General features: G+C 39.9%; 1 protein-coding gene across 1 annotated transcript in view; it reads right to left on the bottom strand.

The window, feature by feature from the left end:
• TMEM8B (transmembrane protein 8B) overlaps nucleotides 1-20,076 on the bottom strand; it is a 96,469-nt gene that overhangs the window by 71,242 nt on the left and 5,151 nt on the right. The window contains exons 3-4 of the mRNA XM_068121735.2: nucleotides 19,786-19,993; nucleotides 5,234-5,367 (exon numbers count right to left, since the gene is read on the bottom strand). Of these exons, the coding sequence (XP_067977836.2) occupies nucleotides 5,234-5,367; nucleotides 19,786-19,993 (342 nt within the window). The remainder of the gene's footprint in view (nucleotides 1-5,233; nucleotides 5,368-19,785; nucleotides 19,994-20,076) is intronic.

Raw genomic sequence — 20,076 nt, 5'->3', positions numbered from 1 at the left:
AAGGGAGAAAAAGGAGGAGAGGGAGGAAAGGGAGCAAAGAGAGAGGGAGGAAAAATATAAAAAGATGGAAATCAGTGAGATTCGTAAAAGATTGAGTGTATTACAGCAAATAAATCAATCTCAACGCACTGAAGAGGAAATTAAAGAATTAACAACTCTTATGAAGATAATGGTTTCAAAAATAACAACGTCAATGTCTTCAATTTCAGGGAGGAGATTTAAATGAGAAAGTGGTGAAGAAGAAGAAGAAGAAGGAAAAGATTATGTGATTGATGATGTTGGTGTCATTGACTTTAGTTAGTTTTATTTGTAAATAAATGGAGGAGAGAGTGAAGGCATTCCTTAGGATTCTTTATGTTTTAAAAATAAAGATTGAAATGTATATGTTGAAAACCAAAAAGGTTTTGATACTCTGTCGGAATTTTTCTGATAAATAAATATGAGTTATTGTCTCAAATGTAAAAAGAAAACTAAATCTAAAAATATCTCTTATGTTAAAGCTAAAAATAATAGAGTTTATCAAAAAGGAATATGTCAAGTATGTGGCTCTAAAAAGTGCCAATTCATCTCTCCTAAAAGAGGAGGAGACATACAAAAGTTTCTGTCAGGAAGTAAATTTACAACAACTGGAATTCCAGGGGAATTACACCTTCCAGGGTATTCTTTCTGTGGTCCAGGAACAAACTTGGATAAAAGATTAGATGAGGCTGACAATCCTAAACCTTGGTCTAAACCTACAAATAGGGTTGACGAAGTGTGTATGAAGCATGATATTGCTTATGGGAAAACCACTATGTTGACTGAAAAACATAAAGCCGACAGCGAAATGTTGTACAATTTGTCTTTGATACAAAATCCAACGTTGAGAGAGAAAGTTGATAGGTTTATTGTGAGAAATTTGATAAATGCTAAATTGAAACTTGGTCTTGGTTATTCCTCAAAAAACTATTAGGCTCTAATGATGTCATCAAGACTGAGGAGCTTTTGGCTGAAGAATTACACAAACCTATAATCACAAAGTTTAAAAGAAGGAAGGTTTATTCTAAATACACCGACCACATATGGTCCGCTGATTTAATTGAATTGAATAATGACAGGGGATACAGGTATGCTTTAACCGTTATTGATTTGAGGAGTAGATTTGCCTGGGTTGTCCCTTTAAAAAATAAAAGGGGTGATACTTTAATGTTAGCCTTTAAGCTAATATTTGATCGGGATAAAAGGAAACCAAAGAAGTTATGGACTGATGAGGGAACAGAGTTCTATAACAAAATATTCATGAAATTTCTTAAGGGGAAGGGTATTAAATTATACAGCACCTTTAATGAAGGAAAGGCAGTTGTTATTGAGCGTTTTAATCGTACTTTAAAAGAGAAATTATATAAAAAATTCACACAACTCGGTTCTCAAAAATGGGTGTATTTAATTCAGGATATTGTAGATAATTACAATAATACAGTTCATTCATCAACAAAATCAAAACCATCAGAAACATTTACAAAATTAGAATATGAAAAGGAGATTAATTTGAGAAAGCCCAAGTTCAAAGTTGGTGATATTGTAAGAATATACAAATGGAAAAGCCATTTTGAGAAAGGTTATACAAAGAGATGGACTAATGAATTATTTAAAATCGTTGATGTAATGGCTACAAACCCTTGGACCTACAAATTATATGATTTAAATGGAGAAGAAATCTTGGGTTCATTTTACTCACACAAATTACAAAAAACACAAGTAAGCAGATAATACCCTTGAAAATAATAAATAAATAAATAAAATGTAATGGGGATACGTTTTTAAATCTGTGAACCCCAAACACAGAATCCCACAACTTTTTAGTTGGGGCTTAACTTTTGTGTGTGTATAATGGGGATACGTTTTTAAATCTGTGAACCCCAAACACAGAATCCCACAACTTTTTAGTTGGGGCTTAACTTTTGTGTGTGTATAATGGGGATACGTTTTTAAATCTGTGAACCCCAAACACAGAATCCCACAACTTTTTAGTTGGGGCTTAACTTTTGTGTGTGTATAATGGGGATACGTTTTTAAATCTGTGAACCCCAAACACAGAATCCCACGTTTCAGTTGGGGCTTAACTTTTGTGTGTGTATAATGGGGATACGTTTTTAAATCTGTAAACCCCAAACACACAATCCCTCAACTTTCCAGTTGGGGCTTAACTTTTGTGTATGTGTGAGTGAGTCATAATAATATACAAACCCTAACCCAACCCCATCCCTAACCCAACCCCATCCCTAACCCAACCCCATCCCAAACCCAACCCCATCCCTAACCCAACCCCATCCCTAACCCAACCCTTCCCTAACCCAACCCCATCCCTATCCCAACCCCATCCCTAACCCAACCCCATCCCTAACCCAACCCCATCCCTAACCCAATCCCATCCCTAACCCAACCCCATCCCTAACCCAACCCCATCCCTAACCCAACCCCATCCCTAACCCAACCCCAACCCATCCCTAACCCTCACATTCAAAATCCCAACCCTAACCCAATCCCATCCCTAACCCAACCCATCCCTAACCCTCACATTCAAAATCCCAACCCTAACCCAATCCCATCCCTAACCCAACCCCAACCCTAACCCTCACATTCAAAATCCCATCCCTAACCCAACCCCATCCCTAACCCTCACATTCAAAATCCCACCCTAACCCAATCCCATCCCTAACCCAACCCCATCCCTAACCCAACCCTAACCCAACCCCATCCCTAACCCAACCCATCCCTAACCCTCACATTCAAAATCCCAACCCTAACCCAATCCCATCCCTAACCCAACCCCAACCCTAACCCTCACATTCAAAATCCCAACCCTAACCCAACCCCATCCCTAACCCAACCCCATCCCTAACCCTCACATTCAAAATCCCACCCAAACCCTAACATAATCTTTCTTTTCTTCTTTTTTTAAATACGTATTTCTTTTTCTTTTTTTTTCCTCTTCCTCCAATTCTGTCTTTCAAGGCTTTCAAGTTTGAAGAAGTAGAAATGGGAAGAAAGAATTTTCCAGCATTTTCTTCCTCGAACTTTCTTGATATTGCTTAAATCAAGCGTCATTATATAAAGAACATTGTTCATTGCTTTAGAATCCAAAGAGTCTCCAAGAGGAACCCCACAGGTAGAGTCTCCAAAATAAAACCAACTTTCCAAGTTCCCAAGGTATAACCACATTCCTGTTGAGCCTCCAAGATAGGTATCACATTCCGAGTCATCAAAACAAAACCCCCATTCCGAGTCTCCAAAAATATAACCATCTTTCCAAGTCCCCAAGGTAGAACCACAATTTTCAGAAATATTGGGGGTTTCCGTGATAAGTCTCACATAGTATAACTGCGGACCATCAGGGAGAACTCTCCTTGCCCAATTTTCAGAAATTTGTGGGTCTCCAATGTATGACTTGTATTCTGGCTCATCAAGGTAGAACTTGTTCAGTGGGTTTTGTTTTGATAACTCACAACAAGTATCATCATGGTAAAACTCTTTTTCAGGATTTTGTGGATCTCCAAGGTATAACTCTTTGGCTGGGTCATCAAGGTAGAACTCGTTATGGGGGTCTTGGTTGTTCAAAATGTCTTCAAACAAAAAAATAACTTCATCCCAAGTTGTGTTAAAAGCAGAATTTTCATTTCGTATCTCAGATACAATTTCCTGTGAAAGAAAATAACAATGTATTAATTTAATACAATATTTTTATTTGTATAAATCAAGCTCTATGAATATTAAAATAAACTTTGTTAACTCTTACACGAGTCTCATCTAAAAAAAAAAAAAATTAAAATTAATAATTAAATTAATAATTAATTAAATAAATAAATAAATAAATAAATAAACAAACTTACCTCCATTGATTAAGAGGTTCGAGTCCAGTTCATCAATCTGAAGGTTGAGTTCTACACAGGTAGTAGGACTCCAAGGAATAGCAAAGTTATCCCATTCCATTTCGGCATAGTAGTCCATTCTCAAGTGAAGCAGAAAGCATGTTTGAAAAAGCCTGTGTGGTCGGTGCCTTTTATAAGGACTGGGTGTGTCATTTCCTGTGGAAATTCCCTGGGCGTGTCTTAACTGGAAATGATGTGATGGGAATTCCCTGAAAATGATGTAATGTATTACCTGGAAATGATACAATGCTAAAGAGTTTATAAAGTGGGTGGGGCTTAGCAAAAGTGGGTGGAGCTTAGCAAAAGTGGGCGGGGCTTAGCAAAAAGTGGGTGGGGCTTATCAAAAGTGGGGGGGGCTTCACAAAAAAGTGGGTGGGTCTTCCCAAAAAGTGGGCGGGGCTTAACAAAAGGGGGCGGGGCTTACCAAAAAGTGGACGGAGCTTAACAAAAGGTGGACAGAGCCTACCAAAAAGTGTGTGGCACTGGAGGCGCTCAAACAGGAACATTGAGGGAGGTTTACCATTTTATCTTAGCTCAGTTAAAATATCTTAATAAAGAACCAAACTCAAACATATTTTTTGTTAATATTTTAGATGGTGAAGAGAGTGGCAAGAGAATTAAATTATTTCCCACGCATAAACAAATATTTGTAGGGTCGTTGTTTGAGTGGGGCAAAGATGATTCACCAGATGATATTAAGAGTAAAAGGTTAAAAGGTCCATAAGGTCAGAAGGATCACAGGTTCACACAGAAGGACCATTGTTTAAGTGGTCTAATAAATAAGGATAACATGTTAGAAGGTTTGTAAAGAACAGGGTGAGAGAAATAGAGGTGTTTAGGGGCAATGAGGGAGGGGAAAAATTAACATGTAAGTCAATGGGAAAATGAGAGTGTCCCAGAAGCAACATATATACACTACTGACAGTAGATTTGATGTCGGTCTTCCATTGCCTCGGCGAAGATTTACGCACGTCCCTCATTGGTGTGCATGTGTACTCGACCAGCTGTCTCATATCCAAAGGAAAGAACAAACCCTTAGACATTGTCCATCCCTTGTTTGTCCGTTTCCATCTATTTTCTCCCTCTGCCCTGCTGTTGGCATTTCCTCTTCTCTTTCTGCTGTTCCTTTTGTTATGTTGCCTCCTTATATGTTATTTGTTCTAGCTCTTCCACAAGCCTCGACTATGTATAACCAAAAAAAAAGTCCTATTACCCGAACTACTACTTTGTAATGAATGGACGATCTAGAGAAGTTGCTCACTGCTGATGCGGAAGCAGTGATCAACCGGTTTAAGTTTATGCGAAAGCTGCTGTGGGACTCATACTTGCTCAGACAAGTGTCATTGTGGCTTCCAATATCTTGTTGAAGTGTTCTGCCTGGGTACAGTATCTGCAATGCTGTCCTTTTCTCCACAATGAGTTGTGGTTGGAAAAGGTAGCGGCACTCAGTTGTCAGGCCCTGTTTGAACACGCATACAAATTAATGCACAGGTGGCCTCAGTACACAAAAAACAAGACTGAAACTCCAACAGTGGCGTAGCCGGGCTTGTTTGATACTTTCGTTGAAGAGGATAGTATGACCTGGGTAGGGGTACCAGTTAGTGAATAAGGCAAGTATTAAATTATCTTGAAGTACTCTAAGCTGTCTGTCACCATGGAAGTGAACAGATTGAGACACTGGTTTATTATTCTATATGTTCGTCAGTTAGTCAACACTATCAATGTGACGCCTTTACATCACAACAATATTTGTTAGAAGCGTTTGCATTTGACAGCTGAGCTGAAGCAAAGATCCGGATTCGGATCCGGTTAGTATAATTATTAAGTGATTCTTCACCATTGGGAGATAGGGCCAAAAACGATACGTAGCAGGATATATCAAAAAGTTGTGGATGGATTTGGATGAAACTTGGTGGACAGGTTCGGTGTGTGACAAGGAAGAATCAATTCGATTTTGGTGAAGATCTGAATATGGATTTGGATATGAGAATTATTTAATTTTTTAAGTGATTCTTCACCATTGAGAGATCGGGTGAAAAGCGATATGCAGTATAACATATTTTAAAAAGTTATGGACGAGTTATGACTAAGCTTGGTGTTCGAGTTGGTGCAAGAAAAAGCCGATTAGATTTTGGTTCAGGTCAGAATCCAGATCAGGCCTATCAGAGGGATACAAACACAAACTTTTGAGCCTGGAGGAGGTATGTACTCTACCAAGTGCTGTTCTAGTTAACTTTTGAAACAAATTTTATGTACGGAACTGAGGGAAGATCTATGTAATCTACATACCCCACAAGTGATAATAACATGACCCTTCCTACAGCATCGTGGCGTTTTTCGTAGCGACCTTTTGAAAGAGTCGCTACTGCTGTTTAACACGAAAATGAAAGTGAGGAAACCCGTGGTGTGCTCATTTACCAATCAGCTATCTAGCGCTTGCCAAGCCAGCCGTTCCTTAAGGGTTTTGATTGGAGTGCTTGCTCGAATGCTTAAACCACTTGGTGATCTCTCCACAATACAAGAAACTTGGTAAATGAACACACACACAATGTTCTTGAGACCCGACCATATATCGACTGTAATCTATATACCCCAAAGAGGAATAACCTTTCCTGCAGCTCTCGAAGTGAGCGGGTGTTTACGCCGTAATGACATCATATACGTAATGACGTAGCATGACGGCCGGACACAAACTTCCGCTACTTTAATATATATAAGATATATATTTAACCTCCAGTAATGCAGTCGCTACAAAGGGATTCGTGTTACAATTAGATTTACTATAATAATAACATTACGTTATTAATACGAAAATTTTATTATTTTCAAAAAACCGAGGTGAATTCCTTACTTCCGCTTTTACACGGCTTCAATCCATCAACTTTCCATTCACGACATTGGGATTAAAGTGTTATGGTTATATTTACTATAATATTATTATTACTATGAAAACGATACTACTGAAACGATACCACTGTATTAAGAAACCTGGGAATAATTTGTCCATAGCGGAAGGTGAGTCATAACACCTCAGGCCTATACGTACCGCATTGTTGGAAGAGCCGTAACGCCGATGCTTTCGATATTTGATGGTCATTTTAACAATCGGTTTGTTTGTGTTTCGCACTGAATGAAAAACGTAAAGGTAGAGCATGGCGATTGTGATATATGACAGGCTCGACGATATGTTCAGCATGAACGGCATATAAATCAAAATGGCGGTGTGTGGAGAGTCAGCCGCGTATGCCGTAATGACATCAGACGTAATCAGATCACCCTGTCATGTGACCAGATTCTCAGCTCTGTTTGGTATATGTTTGAGGGGACATCCATACATACATACATATGGACGGACAAACACTGTTCTCGATGGCTCTGCCCGATGGGCTACGCCGTAAAAAACTTGTGCTCAGGGATACAATAGAAGGAAAAAGTAGATTACTCGTGATAACCAACCCACTGTCCTAAACATTTTCATACAGTATTATCCTCATGCCATGATGTAAAGAAACAAGCTGATGATTATTGTTCTATCCCTTTTACCCAGTTCTCAACCTCAGTCGGACACATGTGTTTTTTTTTTGTTTTGTTGTTTTGTTTTTTTTGCATACAGAATCGAGGCTCGTGAAAGAGCTAACATTTATCACAAAAAAAAAAATCAGACAAACAAAATATATAAAAAAGGGAGCGGTAGACAAGATGGGGAGAGAAGGGGAAGCACATAAACACACCATTTGAGAGCAGGGACATCGGGAGATGTGTGGGAGAGAGAGGGCTTGGGGGGGGGGGGAGGCGTGGGAAGGGGGAGGGGGGTGGGAGAAGTATAAAACACAAGGACACCAAGGACTTCCAGGAAAGAAGTTGGTATTTAAAAAAAGTGGATTTGGGGTGAAATTAGCAGCGGTAGAAAAGATCAAGGTTTTGGATGGGGGAAGTTAAGAGATGGTGGTGAACAGCTGTTTTAAAGACCTGGAGGGTGGAGTGGGATTGAAGAGAGTGAGGGAGTTTGTTCCAGAGGTGGGAGAAAAGAGGAATGAAGGAGTGAAGGTGAGCAGAGAGTCTTGATTTTGGCAGTTTAACCCAAGAGGGTTACTTCAAGTGTTACTTCAAATGTTTAGATGAAGCCAAGCAAGATTCGTCAGACACATGACTTTAAAAAAAAGTCATTATAAACCAATAGTTTACTGCAATATCGAAATGACAATTTGAAAAAAGAGCAATATCTTCAAGTTTTTTGATTGCTATACCCTCCAAAATCTTCGAAATACGCATATATGTTTATGCGCTTTGTAAAAGTCAGTTATTTGAAGCATGGTAAGAAAACCTCTGGTTTGATACACAACGTTGCAATCACAAATGCTCTCTCAAATTAAAAGACGTCTATTCACGATGAATGTTGTTGTAGAGGGAGCCTGAGGGATTAGAGGATTAAGTGCCTTAAAAAGGACATGATTTTTTGTTGAAAATGCATTTCCTAGAAATTGTTTGATGCTGAGCAATAGCAATATTGAAGTTGATATTGAATGACTGCAAGCCAATCCCAGGAGAGTACTGATGTTACGAACATCACAATCCTTCGACTGTAATTCTATGGAGCTATGGATCTGTTGACAAAAAAAAAAATCCCAGGATAACAAATCTCTGAAACTGACGAAATAAATATGGAAATTGATTGAAATGAAGACATTTCATAGTTGCCTTACTCATTTAATAATAAATTAAATGCTTTAGTGCATTTGGGATGTTTTACTTTGTTTATGCCCAAAGCACGTCGTAAGGGAACTATACGATGCCAAGCTACTTTAAAATTCTCTTACTTAGGTATTGATGGAGATGTTAGAAGATAAGTGAGAACCACTTACCTCATGGGAAACAATTATGATGAGAGTCCAAAAATACAATGTCGGGATTCACCTAACCTGAGTAACAAGAAGTATCCTCACTCCCCTCCCCTGAATCTATGTTTTGCAGCGCAAGATTGTTAATTACATGAAACCAATCACTGATAACTTTCGTCCAAAAGGCTCTACATGTGGCACACAGTCTTACATCCATTTCCCTGTCATTTGCTGTTCTGTTATTTAATGCCAGTCAAAGAAAGAGGTATTGCATATTTGAGGCATAATTTTCGAAAGCTTTACATCGTATAAATACTGTACTTTACAACATCCAATCAGCTCTTAATACAACAACCAACTATTTGGTCAGATTAATGTGCATTGTAAAATATAAAAAACAAATACAGTCCAGTAATACCTCGCTTAACGCTGCCCTGTACAATGACGATTCATTATGGAGGTATTTGTCCTGGAGAAGATTTCATGAAATGAATTTGAAGACAAACCATAACACGCAGAGTTCCCCGAGTAAACACACTCGTTTCGATTGTGTGTGCTGTACGCACACGCTCTGAGCCAATCGGTGGTGTTTACCCCACCATCGTTTTGCAGCAGGATGAGCCTCCTTCCACCACCGCAGGAGTATTAGCAGAGGAGGGAAGGCAATTGTTCTTTTTATTGATGTTTACACATATTTTATGTTTTTGTGAATATTTACTGATGTTAGTTTAATAAAAACATTATTTTTATTATAAAATAATATGTTTACAATCTGTATTATTATTATTATTATTAGCATGATGACCGATACCCCAATGAGGCCCTCATTTACTGCTCAAGTATAAGAAAGAATGCTGTCGGGAACACATATGCATATAAACAATGGTGCAAAGACCCCTTTTAGCGCATTTTTGATTCGCGTTCTCTTTTCTCACTTTTTCAATTAGCGATGGTGACCCCTCTTGGCGCAATGCTGAGCGCGAAGTGTAGTATTACTATACCAGTATTCCAATGGAGTAAAATAAAACATCACTCTTCTGTGCAATTTTCTTGTTCCCACCATAGCAAATTGCTCCAGAGGACGATCTAAAATTTGCTCAAAAGAGGTAGGTACAACATTTTGCCATAAACAATGTGGAATCAATGGAATGTTCAGTATCAGATATGAGAATGTGACAAGATCAGAAATAAATTGTGGAGGCCAGTTTCTTATGTTACACAAAACGTGGTGGTTGTGCGGATGGCCTAGAGGTACACACTTGTCTATAAGCTGTCTACCCAGGGTTCAAATCTCGATCCAGCTATAAACTGTCATCTAAGTGTTTCACAGGCAGGGTGATTCATCAATGTGTGTGCCGTCCCTGGGATGGCGGCGGTTAAACTGGGCGGCCCGTCTGCCCGAATTAGCTGGTGAACGTTAAAGATCCCACGGTGTCCTTCATGAAGTGTAGGTGCACTATCGGCAACACCATGGCCAAATTCCAAATTCCTGCCCGAGCTACTGCTGGGAGAGGAATGGCAAACAACCCAGCATGACCCTTGCCATAAAACTGCCTCGGCAGCACTGACACTCTCTACAGAGTACGGTACATCAGAATTAGAATACAACAACAACATGCATTTAAAGGCCATTTTCCCTCCTAGAGTGGGGGTTAGCCTTGTGGGCCCCATGACAATCTTCTCCATTTTGCCCTATTTTCTGCATCTCTCCTTGTTAACCCCTCCCGGTGTGTACCCCGGTTTAGAATAGGTACACCGTATCCCTGCGCATCGTAAGAGGCGACTAAGGGTTGGCGTCAGGAAGGGCATCCGGCAATAAAAACATTGCCTCAAACAGGGAACCATGATTGTCATGGGGCCCGCAAGGCTAACCCCCGCTTTAGCGGGGAAAATGGCCTTAAAACGATCATTCATTCATTCATTCTCCTTGTTAACCCCCTTGCCCGAATTTCTTATTCCACCACCTTCAGCCAAGTGTTTCTCGGTCTTCCCCGTCCTCTACTTCATTCTACATTAATTTCCATCATTCTTCTCAACCTGTCACTTTCATCCTTCCTCAACATCAGAATCAGGTACATCAGAATCAGAATGCAGAAAGATAATTATATGGCGATGTTATACTGAAATTTTAGCCATTTTGTTTTCAGCTGACAATTAATCCTGACAGATCTGTATTCTGCAAGACAAAAAGTGGGCGTTTAGCTTTATGGAACACCTAACAAGGAGACATCAATTCCATTTATATAGTTTAATTCGAGTTGTTGTGATCATAAGTTTTTGAAGATTCTGATCAATGTCTATTAAAGATTGCTAAATGACAAACTTAGTTTTCTCTCATCCAAAGTAGGTTGTCTTCATAATGGTCAATGTTGTTATAATCATAAGCCCTCTCCCATCCACAGATCTCCTGATGTCCCTGTTCTCTACTGTTGTTGTGCCTCTACCCCCCCACCCCCCCTCCCCTCTTGTCACCTGCTCCTTTTGTTATGTTTTATGTGTTTTCTGTTTATGTCTTTGTGTTTTATGAGTTGCTCTTATACGAGCCTCCACCAGTTATTAAAATAAGAGAAAAAAACAAGACCTGTCGGCGATGGCAGAAAGGGAGGCCCATAGACGCGGCATCACTGCGAGAGATTCCAATGATCTTGAAAGCCTTGGTCTCCATGGCATCAAGCTGAGCAAGAGGTGAGGCAGGGGAGCCAACCCAAAGGGAAGAGCAGTACTCCATAAAGCTGCAGATGAAAGCCTTCTAGGTGGATAGGAGGAAGGACCTTACACCACGGAGGATGCCCAGTCGGCATCTGGCTTTGCAGGCCAACTTTGAATTGTGGCTTGCCCACAAGAGATAATGGCTTTCACCACATCATGGTGAGACCCAAGAGTTTGAGTGACTGAACCTCTTTAAGACGGTTGTTGAGAAAGTAGATGGGAGGGTTTGCGGAACAGTCTTTTTGGAGAGAGAGAATGGGTTTATGGGATTTCTCAGGATTGAAAGACATGTTCCAAGTGTTTGACCGGTATGTGATTTTGTCAAGGTCTGAGGAGAGGGAAGAGACTATCAGAAGGATGAGGGATGTCATTTCAGAGTGTGCAGTCATCAGCGAAGAGATAAAGAGGATTTTCCAGAGTCAGTGAGATCATTGATGAAGATTAGGAATAGGATGAGGCCAAGAATACTGCCTCGTGATACTCCAGGCTTGACAGGGAGAAGATAATAAAGGGTTCCGTTTAGAGCCACATGCTGGTCACGAGAGTGGAACAAGTCAGTAATCCAAGAGTGGAGTTGGCCTTGGATTCCAAAGGCAGACAGTTTGGAGAGCAAGGCAGGATGCCAGACTGTATCACAAGCTTGAGATGATATATCTAGACAGCCAGCCTTGATCTCACGACTGAAATTGAGGGCTTCTATCCATTGTTGGGAGAGTAGAAGCAGCATATGCAATGTCTTGGTGACCTTGGTGACCAGGTCTGAATCCAAATTGATGATCTGAAATCAGGCTGTTGGAGATTTTTTTTTTTTTTAATGTTAAATGTGATGATGGATTCCATGACCTTGCTGATGATTGGAAGTAAGCTAATTGGTCTGTAGTAGTTGGTCTATAATTGGATATATATAATTGGTCTGTTAAGGAGATCCATTTTTGCACATGTTAGCTGATTTCCAAGCAAAAGGAGGATTACCTAAATGAGCGGCTGAAAAGGGCAGAGAAAGGAAGTGCAAGAGCAGATTTTTAAGGACAGATATGCTGATGCCATCTGGTCCAGTCGCAGTCAGTCAAGGGTTTCCAGAAACTCTTCAACCTTCTCAGGTGCAAAAGACACAGAATCCAGGAGCAGTTGGGTATGACTGAGAAGGGTGGGTACAGAGAGAGAGAGAGAGAGAGAGAGGGGGGGGAGGAGGGGGGGGGGCTAGGAACACAAGATTTTGAAGCAACACAAAATTGAGGCATTCGGCCTTTTTGAGAATGGAGTCGGCTGTGGTGCCATTTGAAGTGAGGGAAGAGAGGGAAGTGGACCAAAGACAGACTTGACAAAGTGCCACCGGATTTTAGAGGAGGGATACAAGTTTGAAAGTTCATTCTTGAGATTGGACAGATGTTGTTTTCTGGCTCGCCTGAGAGTAGACACAAACTTGTTGTGGGCTTTGTGGAATGATCTGAGGTTGCCTTTGGTTGGATTTGCCTTCCAGGAGGAGAATGCAAGTTGTTTTAAAGCAACTGCCTCACCATAAAATTCAGATTACAAAGAGTGGGAAGATGGGTAAGACAACTGAAGATGCCATGAGATGGATCTGTGCATAAGAGAGAGCAGGTTTCTGTGGAAGAATTCCCAGGCTGAACCAATATCAGTGGCGGTATATACAGAGGCGACATTAGGGGCATGCAGCCCATGCAATTGCATGCATGTGCAAGGGGCACCGAGAAACGATGGGCCTGCACGACCGATCATAGTTCACAATCTTTCAAGATGGGATGCTGAGGGTAGGGTCTCACTTTTCTGACAAAACATATCAACTTGTGAGTGGTGAGAAACACAGTGTAAAGGGAATGCTCAAACTCAAGGAAACTAGAACAGCACTCGGTAGAGCACATACCACCGCCAGGCTGAACAGTTTATATTTTGTATCCCACTGATAGTCCGGATCTGGATTTGGACCTAAACGAAGATATAATTGGCTTGTTCTTGTCACCTACCCAACTCATCCACCAAGTTTAGTAGTAACTCGTCCACAACTTTTTGAAATAACGTTATATAATCGTTTTTCTCCCGATCTCTCAATGGTGAAGAATCACTTTAAAATTTTAAATAATTATCGTATCCGAATCCATATTCAGATTTTCACCAAAATCGAATCAATTCGGTCTTGCCACATACTCAACCTGTCCACCAAATTTCGTCCAAATCCGTCCACTACTTTTTGAGATATCCTGCTATGTATCATTTTTGGCCCTATCTTCCAATGGTGAAGAATCAATTAAAAATTCTACTAGCTGGATCCGAATCCCGATCTTCACCCAAATCCAATCATTTCGTCCTTGTCACATACCCAACCTCCCCCCCAATTTTCGTCCGAATCCGTCCACAACTTTTTGAGATATCTTGTTCACAGGCAAAGAGACAAAGAGACAAAGATAGACAGACAGACAGGGGTGAAAACATAACCTCCATCCACCTTCGGTGGTGGAGGTAATAAAGTAGTCACATAATGAATCGATAAAAAAATATTTTCCCCTGATGTTTAACTACACAGGACTTTACAAAATTAGGGGGTGAAGTTCGTAAAGAAACCAGGTTAAGTGGAATAATAACTACGTTTAATGTATATAAATGCAACAATAATCACGAAAAAAAAATTGTATAATTCCCATTGTTAACACATATCGATCTTGTTTAGCAAATCCACACTACAATTTATTGTACGACCACAAAACAAGCCCGCATTAGTAAATGGACTAATCCATGCGATCGGTAGAATGTTGCAGTTTAAACAATCAGAAATGTGTTCAAAGTCAAAGCACTTGTCCCGAGGATGAAACGAAACTACCGCAGCAGTGCTGAAAAGCAGAAAATAGTTCAGCAAAAGGCTAAAAGGGTTGAAAATCACCCGGAATTAACTTTTTTCATTACAGAAGTGGGCAGAATCAGAAAAGAGCCCTAGGCCTAGCAAATGAACAGAGGTCAAATTAAATCAAATTTATTGGCATATGTATAAAATATGCAATGAAATTAGTTTTAATCTTGGTACCAAAATAAAGAAAGAAATAAACAAAAAAAGGTTGTTAACATTGATAACTACAAACAAAAAAAATAAATGCAAGTACAAATACAAGTACAAGTAAATCATTCATTCAATTTCCATTCATCACACATACTGCCATTGGTAGCCCTGGTGTTGGGCTAGCGGCTAGGGTGCCAGCTTAGGATACCTGGGATCCTGGGTTCAAATCCCGGTCGATCGCTGAATTAACGCCAGGGGGGTTGACTCAGCCTGTCATCCTTCCGAGGTCGAGCTTATTGAGTACCAGTTCACTGGTAATTCCCTGCTTGTCGTAAAAGGCGACAAAAAGGGTTGGCGGCAGGAAGGGCATCCGGCCGTAAAACATTGCTTCAAAAAGGGGACCCAAAAAACAACAACAACCACGGTCCCCGAAAAAGGCCAACCCCCGCTTTGCGGGGAAAAATGGCCTCTAAAGGTGGTTTTATTATTACTATTATTATTATTTTATTTTTTTTATACATACTGCCATTGGATAAAAACTATTGAGGAGAACCATTGAGGTGTGGTCCATTTCCAATCAGCTTGCAGAGTGCTCGGCTTATGCACTCACACAAACACTCCAAACAAACGGCTGGCTTGGCAAGAGATCACAAGCTAATTACCTCCACCACTGAATGCGAGTGCAGGTTAGTTTTCACCCCTGTTTGTCCGTCTGTTTGTCTGTGAACAGGATATCTCAAAAAGGTGTGGATGGATTCAGACAAAACTTGGTGGAGAGTTTGGAAGTGCCACAAAAACGAACAAATTCGATTTTGGTGAAGATCTGGATCCGGATCCCGATCAGATTATTTTTAAGTGATTCTTCACTATTGAGTGATGAGGTGAAAAATGATATATAGCATGATATTTCAAAAGGTTGTGGACTGATTATGACAAAACTTGGTGGATGAGTTGGTGAGGAGACACGAACAAGCCAATTCGATTTTGATCCAGGTCCGTTTCCATTGGGAGAAATCCGGGTGGGAAAATTCACGGGTTATTGAGTCATGGGGCAAATGCATGCGTTCTTCCAGTAACCCCCTTCTGGTTACACTTCCTAAATCCAGGATCACTGCTAACCTCAACTCTCTTATTACTCACTTATTACCTCTGACACCGAGGGTAGACGGAGGTTATGTTTTCATCTCTGCCTGTCGCTTTGTCTGTCTCTTTGTTTGCCTGTGAGCAGGATCCGAATCCAGATCCGGATCCGGATCCGGATACGAGAGCTTTTTTAAAATTTTAAGTGATTCGACCAAAAATGATATACTGTATAGCATGGTATTTCAAAAGGTTGTGGACGACTTATGACAAAACGTGGTGGATGAGTTGGTTAGGTGACAAGACCAAGGTGATTAGATTCTGGTTCAGGTCTGGATCCAGATCTGGCCTATCAGTGGGATACAAAACATAAACGGTTCAGCCTGGAGGAGGTATGCGCTCTACCGAGTGCTGTTCTATTTATTTTTGAATTGCTATTACAGACAAAAATCAATGATTTTTTTTGATATTAAAAATATTTATTTCAGACCAAATCAATGATTTAAAAAAAATTATTATTCAGCCAAAATTAGAGATTTTAAAATTATTTTGAATTATTATGTCAGACAAAAATCAATGGTTTTTTTCAATTAAAAAATTAATTATTTTCAATAAATCAATTAATAGAGACAAAGTCAATAATTTTTTTTTATTTTTTTTTTTAGCATTTTGACATTATTATTGCAGACAAAATCAATGATTTTTTTTTTTTTTTTAATTATTATGTCACACAAAATCAATGGGTATTTTATTGTTTGTTAAATTATTACTAGAGACAAAATCAATGATTTTGTCAGCTTTTTTCAAATGGGTTACCATGCATCTTTTGTTGAATAAAAAAACCACCTTTAGTTGAATAGTCGTAGCTATATTTATTTACATCTTGAAAGAAGATGACCCATTTATTAGCTGTTCCATACAGTTTGCATTTTTAATCCTCCCCTAGAATAGGGGGAGGCTTATGGCTGTTGTACGTTGGTTTCAACAATTAGTGACCACAATTCTAATGGTACCTCAGAGTTTCTTAGATCACTTAGGAGTACGAATCCACCATTTAGTTTTTTTTATTTCTGTCAATATCCGAGCTGTATCTCGGATACTTTTTCAGTTTACTTTATGTATCCGACTGATAGGATTAGTTTCCTTTTTGTACCCCCTTGAAAGGATAGTTTTCTTTTTGTATCCCCCTTATAGGCCGGATCTGGATCCAAACCTGAACCAAAATCTAATTGGCTTGTTCTTGCCACCTAACCAACTCATACACCTAGTTATGTTGTAACTCGTCCAGAATATTTTGCGATATCGTGCTACATATCGGTTTTAGCCCGATGGTAAAGAGTATTCACTTCACTCAATGGTGAAGAATCACTTTTTTTTTAAAAAGGGGGTGGTGGGGAGGGGAGAAGCACGAAGGACAAATTTACCAGTGCAAAGAGTGCTTTAACCCCGGTGTTGCCCAGGTAAAAAAGGAATCTGTAATAACCTCTGCCACCACCACCAGGTGGCGCCACATGGAGTACATTTACATAGAGAATTTACGCCCTCCCCCTTCGTCCCCCACTCAGCCCCACAATCCCACGTGAGGCTGCAGTCGAATAACCTATGTTACTCACCGCCCCCCCCCCCCCCACCCCCCACATAAAGTTGTATTTGTACCCCAAGTTTGGAGTTTGCAACTTAAAAGATGTGGTCGTGCACAAGGAACAAAGCCACATAGAGAGAGAGAGAGAGCGAGAGAGACAAACAGACAGACAGAGAGAGAGATAGAGAGAGAGAGAGAAAATGCCATACATGTATATGTATATAAATATATGTAACTAATGGTGCCAATTTTTTTTTTTTAAACAAGAAGGAAATCAAAACAAAATTATTGCATTGAAATATGCTCCAAGACAAATGTTCTATCTGGTAAGTTGTTTCAGGAAGAGTGACACTTACAATATATTATATTACCAGCAAAGGGTATACATCAAATCAGCTCCTGCTGAGACTGAAACGACAATGTGAATGGAACAAAGCAAGTCCACACTTTGTAAACAAAATGCTGTAACGATGCCATAATCCTGCGGTGCCACATTTTCTATGCACCCAAAAAAAACATTTGTCTCAGTAAAACGATGGGAAGTAAGGCAGCTTGGCGGAAATGATCATTGTTATATGATGGTAAACACTGATGACGAATACTATGTCACATATTTGATGGTCATATTTATCTCCATGCTTTTCTTTTTAAATGAGGGACGGGAGAAGGAAGGGTGAGTCTAATGGAAATACACAGCTAAGTAAAATATATGTAATCAGCTCCGTCTGTCTGTCTGTCTATCTGTTTGCTGTCTGTCTTCTAAACAGTTACAAGTGCAGAAATCCACCAATCGTTGTACCGTAGTTATGACCACCACACGGCAATAAGGTGAGAGAACAGTATTAGTTTTAGGTACACTCCCCTCGGGTAGGGTCAAAAGGTCAAATATCAAAGAATGCAATTACAGGCACATTACCAAACATTTTAAAATGGAACTTTGTACAGTATATGCAATCAACATTGGGGGACGCATGAAATATGTAACAGGTTTTTGGATTTGACCCCAGGTTCATGTCCATGGGATGGGGACTTAGGGGCAGAGAGGCAAACATGAAGATTTTTTTTTAAACTCAAAATTTGATATTGGGTCAATTCTGGTGTAACTTTTTGCCATCTTTCAACTTTGCTTTAAGTGGGAAGTGTGGGGACTTGTGATGGCGAGCCATCGACTTGTATCTAGTTGCAAGACTGAATTTCCTCGATGCCTCTTCCTCTAACAATCAAATTCACTTTATACAATCAATTAGTTTCAATTAGAGCAGTCCAATAAGGATAAAACAATGTTGTTCCATGCAAAGGTCTGGACTCAAGGAGGATATAAACAAATAAGCATGTTCACAAACTACCAAGGTGTATGGGGGTCAAAACTGATAGGTCAGATCTGGATCTGGACCTGAACCAAAATCTAATCGGCTTGTTCTTATCACTTACTCAACTGATCCACCAAGTTTTGTCATAAGTTGTCCACAACTTTTTGAAATACAGTGCTATATATCGTTTTTGGCCGTATCACTCGTTTTGTTTTTTTTGGTGAAGAATCACTTTTAAAAAATTAAAAATTCTCCTATCTGGATGCAGATTCGGATCTTCACCAAAATCAAATCGATTTGTCCTTATCACACACCCAACCTGTCTACCAGGTTTCGTGCAAATCTGTCCAGAACTTTGAGATAGTGTGCTATATAAATGGTTTTAGCCCAATCACTCAATGTTGAAGAATCACTGAAAAATCTGATCTGATCTGAATTCGAATCTTCACCAAAGTGAAATCATTTCATCCTTTTGACACATCCAACCTGTCCACCAAGTTTCGACCGAATCCGTCCACAACTTTTTGAGATAGCCACTTTCGGTGGTGGAGGTACGGAACGGGCAAGAATCAGCATGCGGCGAAGATCATGGATGTGCATGGGGGAGCAAATAAGGCAGCAATGTGTCGCACCTTTGAGAGACTGAAGTGAGGAAGACGAAACAACAGACAGAGTGATATTCTTGTTTATCGAAAAGAAAATGGAAGAGTAGGAATCTATTTAATTGTGCCAATCACTATCTTGGCTAAACATAAATTCCCCATCCCTTGAACCCCTCCCCTCCATGTCCCTTTTAACATTTTTTAGACTTTTTTTTTGAGTCATTCACTTTTCAAACACAGTCACAAACTAACTGCCTGCCAACCTCCATCTTCATGGCCTATAGCTAAAAGCAATAAATATTGAAAGCAAAGCAAGATACCTCTACATTACCAAACTAGATGGTGTAATCGTTAGAGTGTCCACTCCGAGTCTGGGAGGTCAGCGGTTCAAATCCCAGCCGAGGGCATACCAAAGACTTTAACAACAGTACGTGCTGCTTCCTTGCTCGACACTCAGCATTTAAAAAGAATATAACACGGGCAAAAAACAATAAGTAGTCAACCATTGTGCGCGCTTTTATGGGTTAAATGGCTTCCGCCTGGATTGAAGTTCCTTCAAAAGGGAACTCAGAGATCTTATATTATTGTCAAGCCCAAAAAATGGAAACTATGGCAAACTATATTCATAAGTGAAAAATATTGACAGTGTTTTGAATACAATATATAAATAAATAAACACAAAAAATTAGAAAAGCTAAAAAGGAGCCATTAAAAATGAATAAGCTTTATGTTGAAAGTAGAGATACCTTCACAGAAATCTTTCCATCTTCCTCAGGAAGGTGAGCAGCCAAGAACCAGTCACCAGGCAGAGGGTTGGAGACATTGAAGCTGCTGGTCGTTTTGTTTGGAGAGTTCCAGTCCAGGCTGAGGCTGATTACACCTGGAACAAGCGTGTGCGGAGGGAAAGCCGTTTGCAAAGGGTTGATCACTGGAGGGGCTCCAGGCCGAAGATATCTGCAGTGAACAGGAAGGCTCTTGAAATTCCCAACCCAAAACAAATCGACATACTATATACCACCAGCTTTGCTTCTTCCCCT

Source organism: Myxine glutinosa, chromosome 1 (genome assembly GCF_964187855.1).
Source record: "Myxine glutinosa chromosome 1, kmMyxGlut1.1, whole genome shotgun sequence".
Taxonomy (NCBI): Eukaryota; Metazoa; Chordata; class Myxini; order Myxiniformes; family Myxinidae; genus Myxine; species Myxine glutinosa.
Note: the sequence above shows the minus strand (reverse complement) of the source record. Positions and strands in the feature narration are given on the sequence as shown.